Genomic DNA, 23474 nt, shown 5'->3' with positions numbered 1-23474 from the left:
TTGATTTTTCCAATTAAAGTCCTGAATCAAGTTGAGAAGAATCAGTATGACGTCATGTCAGAAATGGACATTTTCTCCCCTGAATCTCATTAAACATCAGAGAATCTGGAGCTGCAGGAGATGTGATGTAACAGATGCACGCGCAACATTCACGTCTTCAGAATAAAATTTCTTCATATGAAAAACGGTTGGAAAACGGTTTTCTTTGATATGTTCAAATAGTAACACTTTCAGATGAATAACTGGTAAAATCCCGCGTCTTTTATTGCTGCTTTACTTCGTCTTTCCAGAAAAATCCGTCTATGTGCGTCTTATTTTGAAAATCCTGATGTTTCCTGATTGGTCTGACAGCAGCAGACGGAGGTGAGACGCTGAGCGGATCACGTGTAGGCGGCTGTGGTTCTGGTACTGTGTGTGTTTTTGTGCAGGATTGTGTTCAAATGAATAAAACATGATCCAAACGAGGCGACGGGAGGAAAACGTGAGCTGACGTCATCCATCATCAGAAAAACCGCCATCCTCTGATCTCTGAAGGATCCTCTGATCATCTGCTTCTGTAACAAATAATACAAATCATGATGAGGGTTTACTGGGTTTGTATGGGATACAGATGCTGCCATCATTACCATCGTCATAATTAGAAGAAAAATAGTCAAATCTGGTTTTAAAATGGAGATTAAATGAATATTTTTGCCTTAAATATTCAGATTTTGAGCTGTTTTCTGGATTTCTCACATGTTAGATTCCTACAGAATAGGATTAGGGCCACAGGAAAAAACTGCAATATATTAAATTTGATTACTTGTAACAGATAATTTTTTAAAGTTTTTGTTTAGTTTTTTCAGTGAATGTATTGCAGGCTGTATTACACGGTTGCATGGCAACAGTGGCCAGGTGTAGGTTTACCTGCAAGCTGATCCGGATCATTTATTGTTGGTTTCAGAGAAACAACCAGAGAACAACAGAAGAAGAGACGCTGAGCTGAGACCTGCAGTCCTGCACACCTCAGCAGGTGAGTTTCATCCTGATTATGGTTTTATGAATCAAACTTTTCTCTGTCTCCAAAACCTGCGTCATGATGGGAAGTTATTTAGCAGCTTTTAGTGCCTTCTAGCGGACAAAAGGCGTCATTACATCGCGATTTACCATTTTGCAACAGATGCAAACAGAAGGAATATGAAAGAAAAAATAAAGTATCTGTGATATAACTGTGTGACAGGAAGCGGAGCAGAAGTGAAATCAGAGGTGAAGATGGCTTTAGCCAGCGGCCACTGGCTGGAGAAAGAAATCAGAGGAGAACCTCCGAGTCCCAGGTCAGTGTGACGCAGAGCCGGCCCAAGACAACGCAAGTTCAGGGACTGCTCAGGGCACCAAGAGCAACAAATTAGCATGAATAAAAATATATATTTAAAATGACATTGAATAATTCAAATTAAATGCTGTTAAACATGTAAAAAAAAACTTTCCATATTGTTTTTATAGTTGTGACACAATAATAGTTAATCTCTCTGTTGATGGTTCCTGCCTCTGTTGGGAAAAAATAAAACATCTACTTGTTTAATGCAAATTTTGTGTTTATCACCTGATGTTACTTTCAAACAGTTAAACAATATGGCACCTAAAATACTACTCTGCATTTCAAAATTCAAATAATTATTTGTAGTTTATTGATCCTGCAAGTCTAAAATCAAGAGCCATAATAACACTGATGTAAGCTAATTACAAATAAAGCTAATGCTATCAAGTACGCTACACAGAGTAGTTTAGGAATGAAAAGGCATCTGATGTTGAGATGTTGGTATGGGGCCCCCAATAATCTGCAGGGGCCCCAAAGGGTTGATCCGGCCCTGGAGTGACGCCAGCAGCAGCTAATTAAACTGAATAACTCTGTGTTACGCCGGCGCGTTTTAAACTGAGCATGTTTCTGCAGACATGGCCACGCTGTAGCTGTGGCTGGAAGCGTGGCCTTCCTGTTCGGAGGAGCGAGTAGCATCAGCCCAGAGGTGACCAAAACACAGAAACTAAAACAAGAAACACATCCATCATCATTTACTCTCTGTTGTTGCATTTAAAGGAGATTCAATTTTAATTTATTCATTTGTTTTCACTCTTTAGGTCAGTCCTGTTTACTTCTCTGACTTCTACATGCTAACAGGTAACAGACCAATAGCATGTAGCCTACATTGTTTCATTTTACGCTTTAATGTTGACAAAAAACACAACAGACTGTCCAGTAAGTCTGTTGTCCATTAAAAATGGTATTTATAAAATCCAATCTTAACTTATTGTCTGTTTCTTGCTAAACGTTGCGGTTTGGCTGTGAACTCATGACGTCGCTGTGTGTGTGACGTCGCTGTGTGTGTGACGTCGCTGCGATCTGGAAATGATTCCCAGGTTTGATGATTGCAGTGACTCCTGATGATGTGACCTGGGAGGAGATTCCTCAGAGCGGAGAAATCCCGTCGGCCAGAGAAGGACATACACTCTGGTAAATCCCAGTCCAATATGGCCGCCAGCAGGTATCAAGGAGGTAGCAATGAATCAGAACAGGAGCCAAAACTTTCTCCAGAAACCAAACTGAAGTTATTATCTGTGAGCCTAAAGAGGAACTGAAATCACAGCTTCAGTTATTACAGATGGAAACCAGAGATCAGGCTGAAATCTGGGTTTGGGCCTCCAGAGCCACATAAAGGTGGTTACAAAGTCGGCCTTCTATCACCTGAGGAACATTTCCAGGATTAAAAGACTAATGTCCGAGCAAGATCTAGAGCAGAGGTGTCCATAATGTGGCCCTGGGGCCATTTACGGCCCTTGGAACAATGCTGAGAGGCCAGTGATCCCAGTCCAGGCAGTTGGTGGAGATTTAAAAATCATATTGACTGAATTGCAACACAAAGTATTCATCCATCACAAAAACAATTTTCTTTCCTTTTTTAAGGAAATGAAATGAAACTGCTGAGCAGACAGTCTTCAACCACTTCAAAATAAGAGCGTGAATATAAACTTCGAACTACTTCAGATGTCAAACTTTATTCAACTGAAAGTTTACAAAACTGTCCAAAAGTTCACAAAAGGAAATTAGCGCTTTGGACTTCATCCAGAAGCTAATGCTAAAGCTAAGTGTGCTAAAGGTGTTAGCAGTGCTATTAGCGCATTAGCGGAAATGAGTCCATCACTGGACTTGACTGAAGGGTTTATTGTGTTAAGATTGTTTCTTTTGGTGGCTTTTATTATTGGAATCTCCAGAATCATCGATTTCTAAATATGGACAGATTGTTGCAACAAAAAGAACACAAGATGTCGCTGCATCCCGCCTGGAGGACATAGAAGCGCTAAAGGGTTAATGACCAACTGCACAGGGACAAATATGGGACCTGAACCAGGGAAAAGCAGCTCATGTCACAGGAAGTTGACCAGCCGTTGAAAACCCGACTGCAGTGTTGATGTAATGGTCTGCTGCGCAGCGTCGTCAGAGGGAAGCTGTATCTGTTCGGTGGATCCTCCAGTCCTGAAGCCTCTGAAAGCCTCCCAGGCATCTACAGCTTCGACGTGGGTGAGGCGACGCCCCATCGCCTTCTTCCCTCCTGGTTTGGTCTCAGCGTTCTGATGACCTTCCACGTTCTCCGCAGTGTCTCTGGCCTGGGAACGCCTGTCAGCCGGCGGCGTGGCTCCAGGGGTCTCCGGTTCGGCTCCGCTGCCGCCGGAGACAACATCTACGTGTACGTAGGGCGGCTGGAGGGCGAGCCGACCGACGACCTCCTGGTCTTCAACACAGGTTAAAATCCTGGATCCTTTCTGTCCAGAGAAAATGAAGTGTGTTGGACTGAAGTCTGGATCCTGACTTTGTTTCAGTGTCTGTCACCTGGACTCCGGTTAAAACCAGCGGATCGCCTCCTCCTGCCCTGTGAGGCTCAATCAGATCAATCACATTGATCCACTGTAATCACGGCGTTACATCCGGATGTTCATGTCTGTTTCTGCCTCTCCAGATGGGGGCAGAGTTTCACTCAGGGGAGATCAGCTCTTCATGTTTGGAGGTTACGGAGCAGGAGAAACGTTTTGTAAGGACCTTTACGTTCTGGACACAGGTAAACTTTGGCTCAGGTTGGGATCCACTTTGAAGCAACACATCATGACATCATACATCTTTACTTTAAACGTCTTAAACTGAATAAATAAATGTGAAAATGTGACCCTGATTTCACTGCACAAATCTTAAAATCACCAGTACAACTCATGAAAATATCAAAACTTTTATTATTCAAAGAACCGCCATGTAAAACCAGTTTTTTATGGATTTCTAAACAACTTTCCCAGTTTTTTAGACTAAATTCAGAGCAAAAACCAAAAGGAAACTTTGTGCTTCAGGTTCTGGTCAGTAGGGAATATCTCTGTCTCTGTGTTTTTAGAGAAGCTGCAGTGGCAGAAACGGGAGGTGAAGGGAGATCTCCTCCATCCTGTAGCGGACAGACACTGACTGCACACCATGACAAGGTACACACACACACACACCACACACACACACACACACCACACTAACACACACATACACACACACACACAGACACCACACACGCAGACACACACACACGCACACACACACACCACACACACACACACACACACAGGCACGCACACACACACACACACACAGACAGACACACACACACACACACACACACACACACACACACACACACACAACACACACACACACACACACACACCACCCACACTAACACACACATACACACACACACACACACACACACACACACACACACTACACACACACACACGCACACACACACACACTCGCACACACACACCACATACACACACAGACACACATGCACATACATACACACACACACACACACACACACCCCACACACTCGCACACACACACACACACACACATACACACACAGACAGGCACATACATACACACACACACACACACACACGCACACACACACACTCGCACACACACACACAGACACACACCCACACACACTAACACACACATACACACACACACACCCACACACACTAACACACACATACACACACACACACCCACACACACTAACACACACATACACACACACACACCCACACACTAACACACACACACACACACACACACACACCTGGATCAGATGCAATAACTGCAGCAACAGTTTCCTTCTCTAAAATCTTATCAGTCAATCAGCTTTAATAAAGATTAATAATGTTTGTGTTGCTCTTTGCAGCATCAATGGAGGAGTTTAATCAATAGTTGGTATTTCTTCTACTGCAGTAGATTTTATTTCTATTTACTTAATTTATTGTTTTCAGATCAATTTTATTGTTTGCATTTACAGTATTTTCTGTCATATTTAAAGAATTACAATTTTAAGCCTCAGTGTGAAAAACATTTCAGATTCTGAAAATAATTTTTTTGAAAGAAGGAAAATTTTACTCAACACTAAACATGACCTTCAACCTCCAGTGCTATAGGTTTTCTGAAAATGTAGATTTACATAAAATCCTCTAGAGGGCGCCACATCTCTGCCTCCATACTAGAATTAAAACAGGAAGTCTTAGAAAAACTGAACAGGAAACAGTTGAGAGAAAAACTGATTGAATAAACACCCTGAGGATGAACTTTGACACCTGCCTTCGTCTCCGACTGAAATCAAACTGAACAAGGAGAAAAGAGAGAGAAGTGAGCAACTAGACACTGGAACACAGACTGCTGCAGGGAGGAACAACAAGCAGATCAAAGTGAAAGTAAGTTCAGAAAGTTTCTACAGGAGAGAAACTGACTTCCTGGTTTTGTCTGCTGTGGTTTCAGCTTCACTCTGAGACAAAATGGCTTCCAGATCAGACGATGATCTCTGCTGTCCGGTCTGTCTGGAGATATTTAAGGATCCGGTTCTTCTGTCATGCAGCCACAGCTTCTGTAAGGAGTGTCTGCAGAAATACTGGAGAGAGAAACCAGGAAGAGAGTGTCCAGTTTGTAAAAGGAGATCTTCTAAAGATCTTCCACCTTTTAATCTGGCTCTGAAGAATCTGATTGAATCTGTATTACAGCAGAGAGAGCAGAGAGCTTCAGAGGATCTCTGCAGTCTGCACTCTGAGAAACTCAAACTCTTCTGTCTGGACCATCAGCAGCCAGTGTGTCTCGTCTGCAGAGATTCAGAAAAACACACCAATCACAGATTCAGACCCATTGATGAAGCTGCTCAGCAACACAAGAAGAAGCTTCAGGAAACTCTGGAGCCTTTAAAGGAGAAGCTGAAGCTCAGGAAGAAAGTTCAGGAGGAGTTTGATCAGACAGCAGAACACATGAAGGTCCAGGCCCGACACACAGAGAGGCAGATTAGGGAGCAGTTTAAGCAGCTTCATCAGTTTCTAGCAGAGGAAGAGGAGGCCAGGCTGGCTGCACTGAGGGAGGAAGAGGAGCAGAAGAGAGGGATGATGAAGGAGAAGATGGAGGCTCTGAGCAGAGAGATAGCAGCTCTTTCAGACACAGTCAGAGCCACAGAGGAGGAGCTGAGAGCTGAAGACGTCTCATTCCTGCACAACTACAAGGCTGCAGTGGAAAGAGTCCAGCGCTGCCCCCTGCTGGAGGATCCACAGCTGCCCTCAGGAGCTCTGATAGACCAGGCCAAACATCTGGGCAACCTGGCCTTCAACATCTGGAGCAACATGCAGACCATGGTGACCTACACTCCTCTGGTTCTGGACCCAAACACGGCTAGGTCAGGACTCCATCTGTCTGAAGATCTGACCAGTTTGACTAGAGGAGAGAAACAGCAGCTTCCTGATAATCCAGAGAGATTTGATAAATATTACTGTTCTGTTCTGAGTTCTGATGGTTTTAACTCAGGGAACCACAGCTGGGATGTTGATGTTGGAAACAGTAAAGGCTGGATACTTGGTGTGTTAGAAGAGTCTGTTCAGAGAAAGGGAATCATAAAGTCTGGATGGTTGGTTATATATTTCTATGAAGGTAAATATTCAGCATATTCTCCACCAGCTCCTGCCACTCGTTTCTCAGTCCAGAAGAATCTCCAGAGGATCAGAGTGAATCTGGACTGGGACAGAGGAAAGCTGTCCTTCTCTGATCTGGATACTAACACACACATACACACCTTCACACACACCTTCATTCACAAGATGTTTCCATATTTCACCACTAATAAAACCTTAAAGATGGAACCGATGAAGATCTCAGTGATCAAGCAGCAGCTCTGATGATCCAAATCAAAACTTATTGATCAGATTGAAACTGTGAGTTTTAAAGAGGAAACTGGAGATGATCTGATCATCTGGAGACTCTTCATCTCTGACTTTCCAACTATTGATTCCATGACAGCAGAAATTAATGTCAACATGTTTAATTAATGCGTCTATTTTTAGCTGCTGAGTGATAAAACTGAACTACTGAATGAATCTGAAATGACCTTTTCACTTCCTGCTAAGTGTTTATTAGTGTTGCTTTGACTATTCCCTGATCAATGCTGTGTTTATACTTTCTATCATCACTTTTATGATCCAGTAAATACCAGAAAATCCTGTGATAATAATCCAAGTCCATGTTGTCCATGGTTAATCCCAGCAGATTTTAATCTGGTCTAGAGACTTTCTGTTCAGTTCAGTTCCAAACACTTTGGTTCATCAGAGCTTCATAATCCAGATTATCATCCAGTTTGTTACCATAAAGGTTTCAGAACAATGATAAACTCTGCATGATGTTTGTGAAGCAGCAGAAACTGAATCTTGTTGCAGGAGGGCAGCGTTAATCTGTCATTTCTGATTCTTTAGTCTGACTTTAGTTTTTGTTTGGAAACAAAACAATCTGTACAAACACACATTAATAATCCAGTAAAGATCGTAGTGATGAAGCTGCAGGTCAGAGAGGGAAAGAACATCAACAGTCTGATTTTAAAAATGAAGAAAAGATGTAAACATAAATAATAACAATTATAAAATGTCTGAATCGTTCATGGTACAAATTATTAGAAGGTATATTTGGTAACAGCTGAAGCCCAACATGAAGTTTATCTGAATTCAAACACGGTTTAGTTTAAATATGAATCAGAGTGAGAGGTCTTTGTTTCTGTTCTAGTCTCTGGATATTTTTTCATGTTTTCTGGGATCTGACGTGTAAAAATATATGCAGTTTAATTCAAATGTAATTAAAATGATCCCAGCAGTTTTGCTGCAAGTTTTCATTTGTTTTTGTTTTATGTTATATGCTTGGACATGATTGAAATGTAATATGTAACAATGTATTGTTTATTTCATGATGCATGACTTTGTGTTTTTGTGTTTATGATGTAAAGCACTTTGAAATGCCTTGCTGCTGAAATGTGCTATACTAATAAAATTTGATTTTGAATTGATTTGATGGTTTGAATGTTTTGGAAGCAAGATGTTTGAGACAGTTTTAAAATGTTTGTTTTGTTACAATCAATAAAATCTGTAATATAAAATCTGGTGTCATACAGCAGATATTTCTTGCAGACAGTCTCCGTTGTGTTTCCTCCCTGAAGGACGTCTATCTGTTTGGAGGACGAATCTCCAGTCAGGATTCCACTGCGACGTCGTCCAATGAGATCCATAAACTCAGTCTCGGTATGTTGGCTGTAAATGTGTCAGTCTGATGTGAATAAAAGCCGAGGAGTGAAATGTTTGTGTCTCCAGCCAAGATGAAGTGGAAGGTTCCTCTGTACGTTGGGATTCCTCCGCGCGCCGCCACGGCCACGCTGCCTTCATCCTGCACAGCCACGTCAGAAACGCCTCATGGTCAGACTTTACCAGGTGCTTCACATGTTCTCATCAGCAGTTTCTGTTCCTGGTTCACAGCTCTACGTGTTTGGAGGGAAGAACGAAGAGCAGGAATTTAATGACCTGAAGGTGATGAAGCTGATCAATCCGTCTCTGAGAGGCAACCAGGTACGTTGACCACCTGACCTTCCTGTCGGGTCAAAAAAAATGAGTTTCAGTAAAGTCAAATTATCTCACAATGTTCAAAAAGTCAAGTTCCAACCCTAAAGACAGAGCATGGGTTCATCATAAATGGTGTAAAATACGTTGTACTCTGAATATGTAATATTTATAACAATGTTAAAGTGATTTAAACATTTGGATCACACTGAAGCTGGACAATATTTTACACAATAGAAAGCATCATTTGTTTATTTCTCAGACTTTAGACTTTAGACTCCTTTATTGTCCATTAAACTTACATAAAATGGAAATTATCTTGGCAATGGCACAAAAACACACAACACAACACACATCACAGTCGCCACAAAACTGCATGCACAATGAACAAAAATGAAATCAAGTCATATGACTCTCCTCATGTCATTCAGTTAAATATTAAAAACCATTTAAAATGTACTATTCTACTGCTAAGAGAGCACACAGAGTCTACACTGAGTCACTGTGTGAAATTTAAAATCAGTGGAATACAACTAGCACTTAGAGAAACTTATCTATTCTCAGTTAATATAGTCAGATTTTTATTTAGAATATCCACAGCTGATGGAACAAATGATCGCTTGTAGCCATTCCTCCTCTCCATTGGGACTTTAAATCTACGTCCAGATGGCAGCAACTGGAGAACACAATGAAGAGGATGAGTCGGGTCCAGATAGGATGAGTCGGGTCCAGATAGGATGAGTCGGGTCCAGATAGGATGAGTCGGGTCCAGATAGGGTGAGTCGGGTCCAGATAGGATGAGTCGGGTCCAGATAGGATGAGTCGGGTCCAGATAGGATGAGTCGGGTCCAGATAGGATGAGTCGGGTCCAGATAGGGTGAATCGGGTCCAGATAGGATGAGTCGGGTCCAGATAGGATGAGTCGGGTCCAGATAGGATGAGTCGGGTCCAGATAGGATGAGTCGGGTCCAGATAGGAGTCGAGTCCAGATAGGATGAGTCGGGTCCAGATAGGATGAGTCGGGGTCCAGATAGGATGAGTCGGGTCCAGATAGGATGAGTCGGGTCCAGATAGGATGAGTCGGGTCCATATAGGGTGAGTCGGGTCCAGATAGGATGAGTCGGGTCCAGATAGGATGAGTCGGGTCCAGATAGGATGAGTCGGGTCCAGATAGGATGAGTCGGGTCCAGAGGTGAGTCGGGTCCAGATAGGATGAGTCGGGTCCAGATAGACTTGATGTGCCTTCTTTGTTAAGGCCCGCATGTACAAATGTGAAAGTTTAAGTCCAATAATCTTTCCAACCTGGTCTTACAACATTTGAACAATTTGGGATTTTCAGAATTAAATAATATGTTACAACTTTTAGAAATTAACTTTGTTCTGAGAAGAAGTGAATTCAATACATTGGATGGTTGGATCTCTGCTTTGTATTGTTTCAAAATCAGTGATTAATTGGTTGGTTGGTTGGTTGGTTGGTTGGTTGGTTGGTTGGTTGGCTGGTTGGTTGGTTGGTTGGTTGGTTGGTTGGTTGGTTGGTTGGTTGGTTGGTTGGTTGGCTGGTTGGTTGGTTGGTTGGTTGGTTGGTTGGTTGGTTGGCTGGTTGGTTGGTTGGTTGGTTGGTTGGTTGGTTGGTTGGCTGGTGGTTGGTTGGTTGGTTGGTTGGTTGGTTGGTTGGTTGGTTGGTTGGTTGGTTGGTTGGTTGGTTGGTTGGCTGGCTGGTTGGTTGGTTGGTTGGTTGGTTGGTTGGTTGGTTGGTTGGTTGGTTGGTTGGTTGGTTGGTTGGTTGGCTGGTTGGTTGGTTGGTTGGTTGGTTGGTTGGTTGGTTGGTTGGTTGGTTGGTTATTGACTGGTGGTTGGATGGATGGCTGCTTGGTGGATAAATGATTGATTGGTTGGTTGAATGAACTTTGGTTTTGGTTGAGTTTGATTAGTCGGGTGGCTTCGTGGTTGGATGAACGGTTGGTTGGATGAACGGTTGGTTGGATGTTTGTTTGGTTGCCTGGTTGGTTGGATGGATGATTTGTTGGATGTTATTGACTGTTGGTTGGTTGTTTGAATGGCTGATGTACAATTGGTTAGTTGGTTGACTGGTTGGTTGGATGTGTGGCTGGTTGTCTTCCTGACTGACTGGTTCTGGTGAACTGGTTTTTCCCCAGTGATGAAGGAGATCCTGTCAGAGTTCGGTCTTCAGGGCGTCAGCCACAGGTCGGTGGTTCAGCAGCTGTTTCTCTGTTTCAGGTGGAGCTGATCGTCGCGCTCCACCAGAGTCTCGTCTCTCAGTTTTATAAACGTTCTTTCACTCTGGTTTTCACCGCCAACAGCTTCACTCCACGAAGGTTCCCAACGTTCGCTATGAGCTGAGCGACGCGTCTCCATCCACCCAGCCCAGAACCGCAGCAGCAGCGAATGTACAGGTGGAACACACACACGCACGCACACCACACACACACACACACACACACACACACACACACACACACACACACACACACACACACACACACACACACACACACACACGCACACACACACACACGCACACACACACACACACACACACGCACACACACACACGCACGCACGCACGCACGCACACACGCACGCACACACGCACACACACAAACAGTTTGGGTTGAAACTCTGCAGTGACTCAAACGTTTCTGTTGCAGGTTTCTGTTCACAGAGATTTCAGCGCCGTTCGAGATCAGGCCATGAAAATGATCCAGACAGCCTTCGCTCTGCTGGACCAGGAGTTTCAGAAACTAGATCGGTTCATTCATTCATTCATTCATTCATTCATTCATTCATTCATTCATTCATTTCATTCATTCATTCCTCTCTCTGTAGTTTCTGTGACTGACTAACTCTATAGATGATTTATTGTCTCCATTCAGGGAGAAGTTGGACGTTTCTAAAGCCGCTGCAGCTCTGCACCGAGACAAGGAAGAGCATGAAGCTCACAGACAACGACAACAACAAGTTAATCCGGTTTAATCCTGTTCACATTTACAACCAGGAAAGAAATATGTGGTGCAGTTTACATAGGCTTCTGCGAAATATAATCTAATCTGAAGAAATAATTTTGCCTAATTGGAAAAAACTCTAATCTAATCTAATCTTGATCAATTTAAATTTAATCTCACCTAATTTGAGGACACACAAATTTAGTGCAATATAATGTAATCTGGGGAAACTTTAATCTATTCTAATCTAATGTTATCAGTTCTAAAATGACTAAATCTAAAATATTTTTGGATCATCCAGAATATAATTTAATCTCAAAAGATTTGAGATCTCATAAACAAAACAAATGTAATCCCAGCTGGTCTCTAAACAAATCAGATTTAATCTGACAGCGATTGGTTGCAGTCATCCTAATCTGGTTCCAGTTTGCAGATTAAGATTATCTTCTGGATGTTTTAGGAGCTGAAGGAGATGCTGGAGAAACATCGCAGCCAGAACGAGGCGTGGCTCCGGGCGAGAGCCGAGGAGAACGACCGGGAGAGGCGGGAGCTCTGCAGGCTGCGGGTCAGACATCTTCATTCAAACTCTGTTTTCATTTCGTTTTATTGTGGATTTCCTGTCCGTCTCCTCAGGAGGAGATTCTGCAGGACCAGGAGAGGCTGAAGGAGGAGCAGAGCAGCGTCCAGAAACGCAGCGAACATCTGCTGTCCATCATGCAGCAGTTCAAAGGAATGTAGAGAAATCATCAAACATCATCAGAATGGAAATTAGTTGACCAAGTTTGTTTGATTCTGAATAAAAACGTTGAAAAGTTTGTGTCAAAACAAAGATGGCGTCTGTTGGGTTGAATAATAATTACACTGGAAGAGAAGGAAGCTGAAATTGGTGAAAACATGAGTAATAATTTAAAAATTACTGATTCAATAAATAGAAAACAAAAAACTGTCATGTTTGATGTTGAATGGAAAACCCAGCAGTCAAACTCCTCTGCCTCCTTTCTGAGCTCATACTCAAAAACAACCAATCAGAGCCAGGAGGAGGGTCTTGGCGCTGTCAATCAGGCTCATGTACGTGGCTCTCAACCTTCTCTGTTCACCGGCCTGTCATGAATAAAGCCAGTTAGTGTGATCACAGATAAATGACTTTCTAGGAGCGGTAAATTGTTTCTCCATTATTAGCATACTGAGCAGCGCATACATGAGAATGATTGGCAGCGCTAAGACCTTTGTGGTGTGTTTCTGCAGACTAACAATAACTGAAGGAGGAGCTTGAGGTTTCCATAGATTATTATGCTTATTTTAACAAATATGAACAAAAAATACATAATTTTAATGAAAGTTTAATTGTGCAGCTTTAGAAATATTTTCTGAAGGGAGGAAACTGGGAACAAACTGAGACTTTACTGAAAGAAAATCATGACTGATGTGGAAAAGATGCTTTATGTTTCAGAGTTTGGATTCTGCAGGAAAAATGATCTTAAACAAAAATCAGACGTAAGGAACAGTTTTAAAAAATGGATTTAGTTCAGTTTGGTTCTGTTGCAGTAAATCAGTTTTAATGTTTAACAAGCTGCAGTTCAGTTTTACATCTTGATTTATGGAGAAAAAATGAACATTTCCCTCAGATTTTATGGATCATTCCAACATGATTTGCTTCATAGGAGAACAAACGAAAACATTTCCAGGTGGACATGTCCCCTGTCTGTCTGTCTGTCTCTCTCTCTCTCTTTATCTCTCTCTTTATCTCTCTCTCTCTCTTTATCTCTCTCTCTCTCTCTCTCTTTATCTCTCTCTCTCTCTCTCTCTGTCGCATTAAACCGAAGGACGGATCACTATTTAGCAGGGAAACGCAGCGTAATGCGCCAGTCCGGGTTCTTGTGTTTCCTCTCGGTTGCACTATTTGGCAGCAGGCAGCAGGGGCGGAGAGAGGGAGGCAGAGGGAGGGGCGTCAAGGGGCCGGCACCACGACCGGAAGTCCGCTCAGCGAACCAAAAATAAAAGGAGTTTCATTAAATAATGCACATGGAGACCTAAAACTGCAAAATACATAAATAAATAAACAAACAAACAAACAAACAAAAAAAAAAAACAGCTGGAATCACAATAACTGTTGAATATTAATAAAGCAAAAACTGCAAAGTCCTTGACAACATTATGAACTAAAATAAACTTCCACAGATCTACAGAGATGTGGATTTTATGGTTATGATTTTACTCAATGGGAATTTACTGCAAACTAAATATGAATCAGTTATTTTTCATTTATGAAGAAAATATCCTAAACTTACCAACTGCAACTGAATATAATGCAAATTAATTAATTATTCTGATGGAACAAAACAGGAATCCAGCACTTAATGATAAAAATGTGTCAAAAAATGTAAAATAATTTTTATTATGAGTAAATCATGTAACAATGAATATTCTAAAAAATAAATTCAGTGGGGGATTTTTTTAAAGTTGAAAATCAGCTGTTTTCAAACACAATTGTTACCAAAAAGTTAAATGATCTTTTTCTAATTAAATAAAAACTACCAGATAGATAGATAGATAGATAGATAGATAGATAGATAGATAGATAGATAGATAGATAGATAGATAGATAGATAGATAGATAGATAGATAGATAAAAAAACATGTTAGAATAAAATATATTTTTAACAAACTAAATTAAGATGGAATTGTTTCAACTAGAACAATGTATGTGGAGACACTAATTAATGTTGATATTATTAATATTTATAGATTTGACGGCGTTCTCGGCGGCCTGCGGTTTTATTTTGAAAGGCTCGGCCGGAAGCGTGGCGCCGCGCTGCCTCCATCTTGACCGCTGGAGGTGCGATGGCCGTGAAGTGTCTCTGGTTCCTGTGAAGTCGGAGAGGCGGGAGGCCCGGAACCGAACCGAACCGCTCCGTTCCCCGCCGGTTCTCCTTCCTTTATCCCGGGTCACGGTAAGACCGGAAGGAGCGCGCGCCCGGCCGCCCGCCCGCCCGCAGGTAAACAACCAGCAACACACGGAGCGTTCGTTTTGTTGGCTGCCTTCTCCCGCCGAGGGGGAGGGGCGGGAGAGGCAGCAGACAGCCGGAGACCGAACCCAGCCCGCGGCTGTCTGCCCGGCTGGGACAGCCCCGGTCCCGGGTTGGACTCCGGGACCGTCCCGCTGCGGCTGAGCGGACAGCGGCGGGGGTCCGCCCCCTTTCCCCGCCGATCCGTTAGAAATGGGCTGAGAAGATAAAGGGAAAAGGCGAGCAACATGGCTGACGCTGGCCTGCTGCAGAAGCTGCTTTTCATTCTCTGCAGACATTCATGATGAAAGATCACATTTTAGCACAAAGCAGCTGCTGCCTTTTGGCTTTCACAATGAAAATGACTGCAGCACAACAAACACAACAATGAAAAGACGCAGGTTTCAACTCAACGCCTTCCTCAGACCGATGCAGTTTGGTGCATTGTCACATTCAAATGCAGCAGTTGGAGCAGGAAAGAGTTGTTGGGTTTGAATGTTTGGGAACCAGAACCGGAACTGGGCGGCCTGGTGTCAGAAACCTGCAGGTCAGTCCAGGTGAAGCGGCTCCGGCCAATCAGAGAGCAGAAGACTCACTGACAGGAAGTGAAGCTTCATCTCCCAAACGCACCAGGGATGAGCCAATAGCAGACAGACTCCATTTATTAAACATTAATCCAAATGTTTCTGCTTAAAACTTCTAACATATGACATAAAAAACGTTTCACATCCAGAAATATCAGCTTTTTGAATATAATGCGCTTTCACCACTTGAATTTGTCCTTCCACTCAACTTTCCACTCTGACTGTCTTTCTTTGTGGACTGCTCTAGGATTTGTTGGACATAAAATAAAACTTCTGTATCCAACAAAATTTCTCAAATCTAAATTTTATGTGAAACGAATCCCTAAATATGGATTTAATGTCATCTTTGAATCACAAACTTTTCTCAATTGATTGATTGAAAATCTTCTTTTTGTTTCTGTTTAAACTTCTGCTTTCGTTTCCCTTGAACAATAATTATGAAAATGAACAGAAAGAAACTGAAACAGTTCAGTCTGTGTGAGATTCAGAGGTTTTCAACATAGGGGCCCCGGGCCCTCAGGGGGCCGCAGGGACTTCATGCGGGCTGTGAGATTTCTGATTAGACATTTTTAATATATATATATTTTTAAAATTGCAGTCAGTCTGAATGATTCTTTTGGTCCATTTGGGTTCAGGCTGCCTGACCTCCTGCTGCAGGTTTAAACATCTGGAGTCTAAACTTTGGGACTTTGCAGGTCTTTGACTAGGCCATTCAAACTCATGAAGAAGTATTGATCTAAACCTTTCTAGTGAAGCTCTCTGGATGTTTTCTTGTCAGCTTTCTGATCCATGCTGAACCCAAAAAGGCTTTCCTGCAGCATGATGCTGCCACCGCCATGCCCCACCATGGGGTTGATGAGCAGCTTAGCTTGTTTTTTTTTTTTTTTTTGCCGTTTTCTGAATTTTGTGAAATCGATCTTTTCTACCTCTGCAGTGAAAGAGGTTTGACTGTTGGTTCCGCCCACCAGGTCATGTCTGCAATAGTTGCCCGGCTGTTGCCAACTCAGCAGAGTTGTTGCTGTACTGAGCAACATTTTGGACAAATGGGTCGGTGTCGTCCAGAATCGGAATGGGTCGATCAGGCAGGTGTTCGGTTAAAGTTCTGCAGTGGTTAAAATGATTTTCTGCCAGATCCTGCAGTGATGATTCATCCTGAGAACCAATCAGATGTGAAACATGTGCAGCTCAGATCCACATGTTTCATGTTTTGTGCTCCTGCATGTTGCTGAGGAAGGAGGTCGTAAAGAATCGGGTCGTAAAGAATCTCGTTGTCTCAGATGAAGTTCTGATGGACTCGACTCGTTTGGAAACTGCAGGGCGACCTGGCAGAACCTGGCAGAACCTGGCAGAACCAGATCCAGTCCAGATGTTTCTCTGCACAGACTCTTACATCACCGGTACCGACCGTAAATCTCGGGCCGCAGTCGCTTTGTTTGTCCAGAACCGAGCCGCGGCGGCGCTCCTGCTGCGGTCTGAGGTCGGCTGGAGGTGGAAGCGTTTGGCGCTCCGACCCGGTTTGCGTTTGGTTTCACGGTGACGTTCGGCATCAGCTGATGACTCAGCGCGTCGCCCGGCCCGCCTGGAGGAAAATCACCAGCAGCTGTGACCCATTTCTGCAGAACCTTCTGAGGTTCTGGTCGGCCAGGAATGCGTTTGAGGTTTGACCATCTCCTCCGCTGGAAAAAAACAAGTTTGTCATTCAGCTTCAGCAGGAATAAAGGCTCCTTCTATCCCGCCTCTCTTAGGGCCCAATCGGGTCGAGCCGTTTGGTTCTGGTCTCTTTAAGGGTGAGCGGATCCGGGTCCAGGTGTTACATAACACCGACCTGCAGATAAATAATACAGTCAAATCTCCACTGATCAATAATGAAGGAAGTTTTCCCCTCTAGGTCCAAACCCGACATCAGCCTCGGCTTCAGAACCTCATCAGGTTCTGTTAGAGGGACCGTTGGACCGCTCGGCTTCTGAGACATTAGAATCAAACACATTATCAAAGATCAATGAAATGTAATTCTGATGAACATTTAAAATATCCAAACAATAAATAAACAGAATCATAAAGTTTAAACTCAACAAACTCAAAACTTTTAGCCTCCAGTTTTTGGTGGGAAAAGAGAAAAACTATAGTTTGAATTTCACACCTTCACTTTCTTTGAAATGTGTTGAGAAACATTTTAAAATCACCAACATGTTAGTTTGACCTGAAGGCTGCTGGAATCAGATGTTTGGACTAGGCCGCTGGTTCTCTGGGACATTTTATGGAATCTGGAAAACCAAACATTCCTGTTGGGAATATCTGATAAACTCAAGTTACGTGTTCATTCTGATCCAACCCGAGTCTGGAGCAGAAACTCTGGGTTCTGTTTTGTGGTTTTCAGGATTTTTAAAGCTGATTGTCGTCCAGAAAGTCGCAGATGTTTTTGTTTCTGAGCTGCAGCTCAGATTTAAAAGATTCAATGTTTTGTGTTTTCCAGGTTTGATTCTGATTCAGTCCAGGAGCTGAAGGACGAACGGCTGCATCGACTCTCCTGCTCCTGAGATCAGGTAGGACTGGATCAGTCATGACCTTTGACCTCCGGAGAGAAACTTCCAGCAGGATTATTTAGATTATTTAGTCTCTGTGGTTCCAGACCTGGAGACCCGGTTCTGGTTGTAGCCCAGTGGTGAGGCAGCCCGGCTGCCCCTCTGCCTCCAGATGAATGAAGAGCCCACCGGGGCACAGGGACACAGCTGATGCAGGTCACTGGCTGACACACACACACACACACACACACACACACACACACACACACACACACACACACACACACACACACCATGGTTCCATCAGAGGAAGTCCAGTGGAACCGGAGGTTCTGATTGGTTCCTTGTTCTCTCTCTCAGGACATGCAGGTGTTTCTGCAAACATGATGAAGAAGAAGAATCCACACAAGTGAGTAGAAGCTTCCAGCCTCCCAGTTCCCCGTCTGACTGGGGGAACCGGGCTGTTAACCGGTTCTGTCTGCTCCTGCAGAAAGCATAAGAGCAGCCTGGGCCCGCCCACCAAGGTTCTGTCCCAGCCGCGGCGCAACATCGTGGCTGCAGGATCCAGCACATCTGGAAGGACGGGGCGGGACACGTGGTGTGGAAGGGGACGGTTCTGGATCAGGTGATCTGGTTCGACCCGCCGGTCAAACACGCTGCAGAAGCTCTGAGGGCTTTAAACTAGTAGAAGAAGTTTGGATCATTTCTCTTACAAATAAACAAATGGCGCCGCCACCATATTTGTTTATTTATTTGGCTGGATGACCAGCGGCGCCCTCTGCTGGATGGCGGCCAAACTACAACAATAAGAGAAGTCTAAGCAGTTAGTTAATCGATTGGAGCTGATTTTTAGTCTAATAAACCATTATTGCACGAGTCCTCTGATTGTTTTACTTGACAGATTTCAGGGAGGTTTGCTTCTGGAGATGAACCAACGTTTGTTTCCACCAGGTGCCGGTGAACCCGTCGCTCTCTACCTGATAAAGTACGACGGGTTCGACTGCGTTTACGGCCTGGAGCTGCACAAGGACGAGCGGGTTCAGGGCCTGGAGGTTCTGCCCGACCGACTCGGTGAGAACCAGCTGAGACGGAAAAACAACACTGCAAAAACGTTTTGCATTTTGTACTGTTTATGTTTCCATATTTAAATTTTTTCATTCAGTTTTTCTCCATAACTGATCAAATCACAAAACATTTATGATGTGAAAAAAAACTAAATTTAATGCATTAAAAAGAGTTACTTTAGATACTGATACTATAATTACCAAGTTATTTAAGCCCTTTAGCATTAGCTGACATTAAATACTGCATTGTTGCTCTTTAGTGTTTGCAAAACTAAATACTATGTTGTTTTAGGACTTTAATGTTAATTAAGTATTATTTGCTGTAGCGCTTTAGCATTAGCTTCTGTTAAGTATCATAATGTTTTATTGTTAGCAGAACCAACGTTTAGTGCTTCAGGGTTAGCGCCGCTAGCTTTTTCGTTAGCTGCTCTGACGTTTCAAGAATAAACCTGGTTTTGTGTGAATTGCCTTCATTGTGTCTCTTGTAAAGAATCTGGAGCTGAATCTTTTGACCGAAGCTCAGAGACAGACTGCTGTGTCTCTTTTGTCCACAGCGAAGTCGCGCCTGACGGACGTCAGCCTCGCCGACGCCATGATCGGGAAGGCGGTGGAGCACATGTTCGAGACGGAGGAGGGCCCGAAGGAGGAGTGGAGGGGGATGGTTCTGGCCCGCCCCCCATCATGACCACCTGGTTCTACATCACCTACGAGAAGGACCCGGTTCTGTACATGTACCAGCTGCTGGACGACTACAAGGAGGGCGACCTGCGCATCATGCCCGACTCCAGTGAGTCCGCTCGCATTCGGTGTTTGGGAGCGCGTTCGGAGTGCGTTGAGGTTAACGTGTCGCTTGGCGTTTGCAGACGACGGCGTCCCGGCGGAGCGGGAGCCCGGCGAGGTGGTGGACAGCCTGGTGGGCAAACAGGTGGAGTACGCCAAAGAGGACGGCGGCAAACGAACAGGCATGGTCATCCACCAGGTGGAGGCCAAGCCGTCCGTCTACTTCATCAAGTTCGACGACGACTTCCTCATTTACGTCTACGACCTGGTCAAGACTTCGTAAAGACTCTGCGGACGGCGCCGCCCCGACGCGACGGAGCGTTCAGAACCAAGCAGCTGGAGCCGACGCGTCTGAAGCATTAAACACGTTAATCCATCCAAGATCCAAGACAAAAACACGGAGGTTATTCCCAGGGGATGAAGGCGGAGTCAAAACCTTTGGAGAAAATGATCATTTCATTTCCGTTCACTTTGGTTGTTTTGAGGCCGTTAAACCTTCCAGGATGAAGAAACGTTTACTTTTTTAAATTGGGAAAGAACCTTGAAGGCGTTTTGTTGAGACAAAGCAGATCCATGTTCTCCTCCATAGTCGCCGACTCTTGGAAAAAAAGAAGTAAAACCTGAACTTTGTTGATTTCCAGGGAAAAAAGTTCTCTGATCAAAAAAGACAAGAAGAAGAAGAAAACTGGAGTTCTGGGAATGAAGGAGTTACGCTGTTTGGACTCTTTAACTCTGTTCATCATCCTTTTTAATCAAGAAGCATATATGGAGGCCCATTTCTGCCAAAAATAAAACCAACATAATTAGAAAATGTTAAAATCGTACCATGGATCAGTATTATCACCTAGAGAAATTAGTTTAAAATATCTAAGAAAATATTTTACCTGTTTTTAACAGTTTAAAACTTAGAAATTAATCAATTAGCAAATTAATAAACCCTCACCCCAATGTTGTTTTTTGAGAATAGAAAACTTGATGTTGGGCCTATATCTCAAATTTTAGCTCATTGCATTTTTTTGAGATTCCTTTTTCACCGCATCAGAAATGTGATTCAGTGCAAAAATTTTTCTAAAAAAAACCAAAAAGCCGCCGAGTCTCAGATTAATAACGGACAGGAAGCATCAAAAACATCCATCAAACCTCTGAGATAAAGAAAATAACATCTGTAAACATCAGCCTCCACATTTCCTGACGCCCTGGTCGCTGCGCCGCGCCGGATCAGTCCGAGCTGTTTTCTCTGAGAGGCAATTTTTATTCCAAACATTATAATTAAATGGTAGAGAAACTGGCCCACAGCATCACAGATCCTCCACCGTACTTGACAGTTTTTCTCATTTCATCATTTGTTTCATAGCAGAAACATCCTGGACTGTTTGCTGCTGAGGAGCAGAAGCTGCTTTTTCACTACAAATATTCTGCTAAAGGTAAAAAACGCAATTAAAATAAAATCACATGAGAATAAGTTCAACACAGTCATCCTAAAACTACTTCCTGTTGTCACCTTCTTGGTTTCCACCAGTAGCAACATCCTGTTGTTGATCGCGTGAGTCGTGGAGCAAAAACTTCTTTCTGTTGCATTTTGCAAAATAAACCATTTTTCATTCAAAAATCCCCCTGCCAGCACAAAAACCTTTTACTGAAAAACAAGAAATTTGTTTCTTCGAAATAAATTAATTTTTGAAATAGTAAATTTCACAATTACATGTTTAATGGAATGCAGCTACTGTCCTGCACATCTGGAGAACCAAAACTTTGTTTTAAATCAAGACTCTTTATGTGACCGGATCAAATGTTGAGTTTTTCAACAGTTGTTACTGAAATGCCTTCATTTCTTCACCAGGGCCAGAAACTGGACAGAGCTCAGCGTTTGTGTCAAACAGTAGCTGGACATGTTGCTACAAAACTGGGGGAAGTTTTAAACGTCCAGCTGTTGTACAGATAAAACCAATCAACCGTTTTTCATCCCATAATAATACAGGCTCAATGTCACAAGTATTCAACATCCAGAGAAAAAAGTCAACAGCTTTTAGTCTGAAGACAAAACTGTGAAGAAAAATGTGGCTTTTTGTATGTTTTTGTTTTTGATCGATGCCAAAAAAAAGAAAAAAAGGAAAGTCCTTTTCTTGTCGTTCAGTTTGTTTGGTGTTCAAAATGATCGGACAGCTTTTTCTTGTGATTTCACTCAAGCCTTTAAATTTGATCGTGTTTGTCTTTTCGAAGTCGTCAATCAAGGAGCGATGGACGGGAAGGAGGAGGAGTTTGGAGATTTGCCCATTTTCTGTCATTTTGTAGTTTCCTTTTGACTCCCGTTGGGAGACGGGATGATTCTGGATGATTCTGGGATGATTCTGGATAATTCTGGATGATTCTGGGATGATTCTGGATTATTCTGGGATAATTCTGGATGATTCTGGGATAATTCTGGAACATTTTGGGCTCCTAAAGTCAGGAATGAAAGGAGAAACAAATCAGCTTTGAAGATGAAAATAAGAAACATTTGGATTTTTTTGTTTTTGCTCTACAACTAAAGTAGTCGTGATTTATCGCAGCATAAACCTGGACATTCAGCAGGTTTTATTTAAATCGTATAATAAACACCCACTGAAGGTTTAAATTTGTTTTTCACTAATGTGCTTATTGTTTTACTTTGGGTTTAGTCCAGACTGAAGGTTTTCCATAAACTGGTTTTCTGGCTGGCACAAACTTCATTTTTCTCATCTTTCCACTGATTTATTCCCTCAGCAGATTATGGGATGTCTCAATCTCACTGACAACAGTAGCAAAAATGCAGAAAGGCACCTTAAAAATGCAATTTAATTTCCTTCACCATTTCAAATATATTATTTATGTTTCTCAACAGAAATATCTTGTATATAAAATGTACATCCAGATTTCAGATACCAAACCATTTATTCTCTGTGAGCTTCATTATAACATATAAAATCATTTTATTTTGTACATATTAACCTGTTATATTCCACAACAACTAACTCATTTCTTCTATATGCATTATTTTATTTTGTAGTACCTCTCATTGTTATTACTGTAAAATCTCAACGGTACTGCTGAACAACCGTAGCATTTAGCATAACTGTCATAAAAAGTTTTCAGTATGCTAAGATATAATTTGGTTTTGTTAATATGAGGAGAAAGAAGCTCCATGTTTATGTTAATTTAAAAAAGTACTGTGGCAAAAACTCATGCATATGTCTACTTAGCACATGCTAAATAGCATCTTGCTAGTTAGCAAATGCATGTTAGCTTTAATTTTTTTTATTTGAATTACTATATACATACTGAACAATCACAGAGTTAACAAAGTGTAGCTGCAGTGGTTTAAAGCTAATGGTATATTTTGATGTAGGCTAGCTAGCATATGATTTAGAGGTCTATGGTACTATATAAATGCTAAGTTAAGCTAATTAGCCATATGACTAGCTTGAGTAAAATGACGCTCTGCCTTTTATCTAAATGAGATCTGAACATTATAGCATCATGCAAGTTAGCTTAGCATTTCTCTCAGTGTTAATCAGTGACGACAGATTTGACATGAAAATCACGTTTTTACTATGGAGATTTAAATTGTTTTCATTTTTATGTCATTTGCTAATAAAAT

At 42.5% G+C, this 23474-nt stretch overlaps 2 protein-coding genes and 1 pseudogene across 2 annotated transcripts; all 3 read left to right on the top strand.

Moving 5' to 3' along the window:
* The first annotated feature begins 387 nt into the window (after positions 1–387).
* LOC129351984 (leucine-zipper-like transcriptional regulator 1) lies at positions 388–12716 on the top strand (annotated as a pseudogene).
* LOC129351985 (nuclear factor 7, ovary-like) lies at positions 5750–8392 on the top strand. Its single transcript, XM_055020827.1, has 2 exons — positions 5750–5775; positions 5840–8392. Exon 2 carries the CDS (start codon positions 5857–5859, stop codon positions 7243–7245), a length of 1389 nt encoding a protein of 462 aa, XP_054876802.1. The 5' UTR covers positions 5750–5775; positions 5840–5856; the 3' UTR covers positions 7246–8392.
* A 5661-nt stretch (positions 12717–18377) lies between the features above and the next one.
* LOC129352049 (spindlin-Z-like) lies at positions 18378–21946 on the top strand. Its single transcript, XM_055020851.1, is given in 8 exon segments — positions 18378–18423; positions 18505–18563; positions 18566–18639; positions 18966–18983; positions 18986–19085; positions 19633–19749; positions 19752–19865; positions 19942–21946. Coding segments are annotated over 8 exon segments (708 nt in total). The 5' UTR covers positions 18378–18397; the 3' UTR covers positions 20142–21946.
* The last annotated feature ends 1528 nt before the right edge of the window (positions 21947–23474 follow it).

This window comes from Poeciliopsis prolifica, unplaced genomic scaffold (assembly GCF_027474105.1).
Source record: "Poeciliopsis prolifica strain line A6 unplaced genomic scaffold, Auburn_PproV2 SCAFFOLD071, whole genome shotgun sequence".
In the NCBI taxonomy this organism is placed as follows: domain Eukaryota; kingdom Metazoa; phylum Chordata; class Actinopteri; order Cyprinodontiformes; family Poeciliidae; genus Poeciliopsis; species Poeciliopsis prolifica.
The sequence above is the reverse complement of the archived record's forward strand: the minus strand, read 5'-3'. Positions and strand labels throughout refer to the sequence as shown.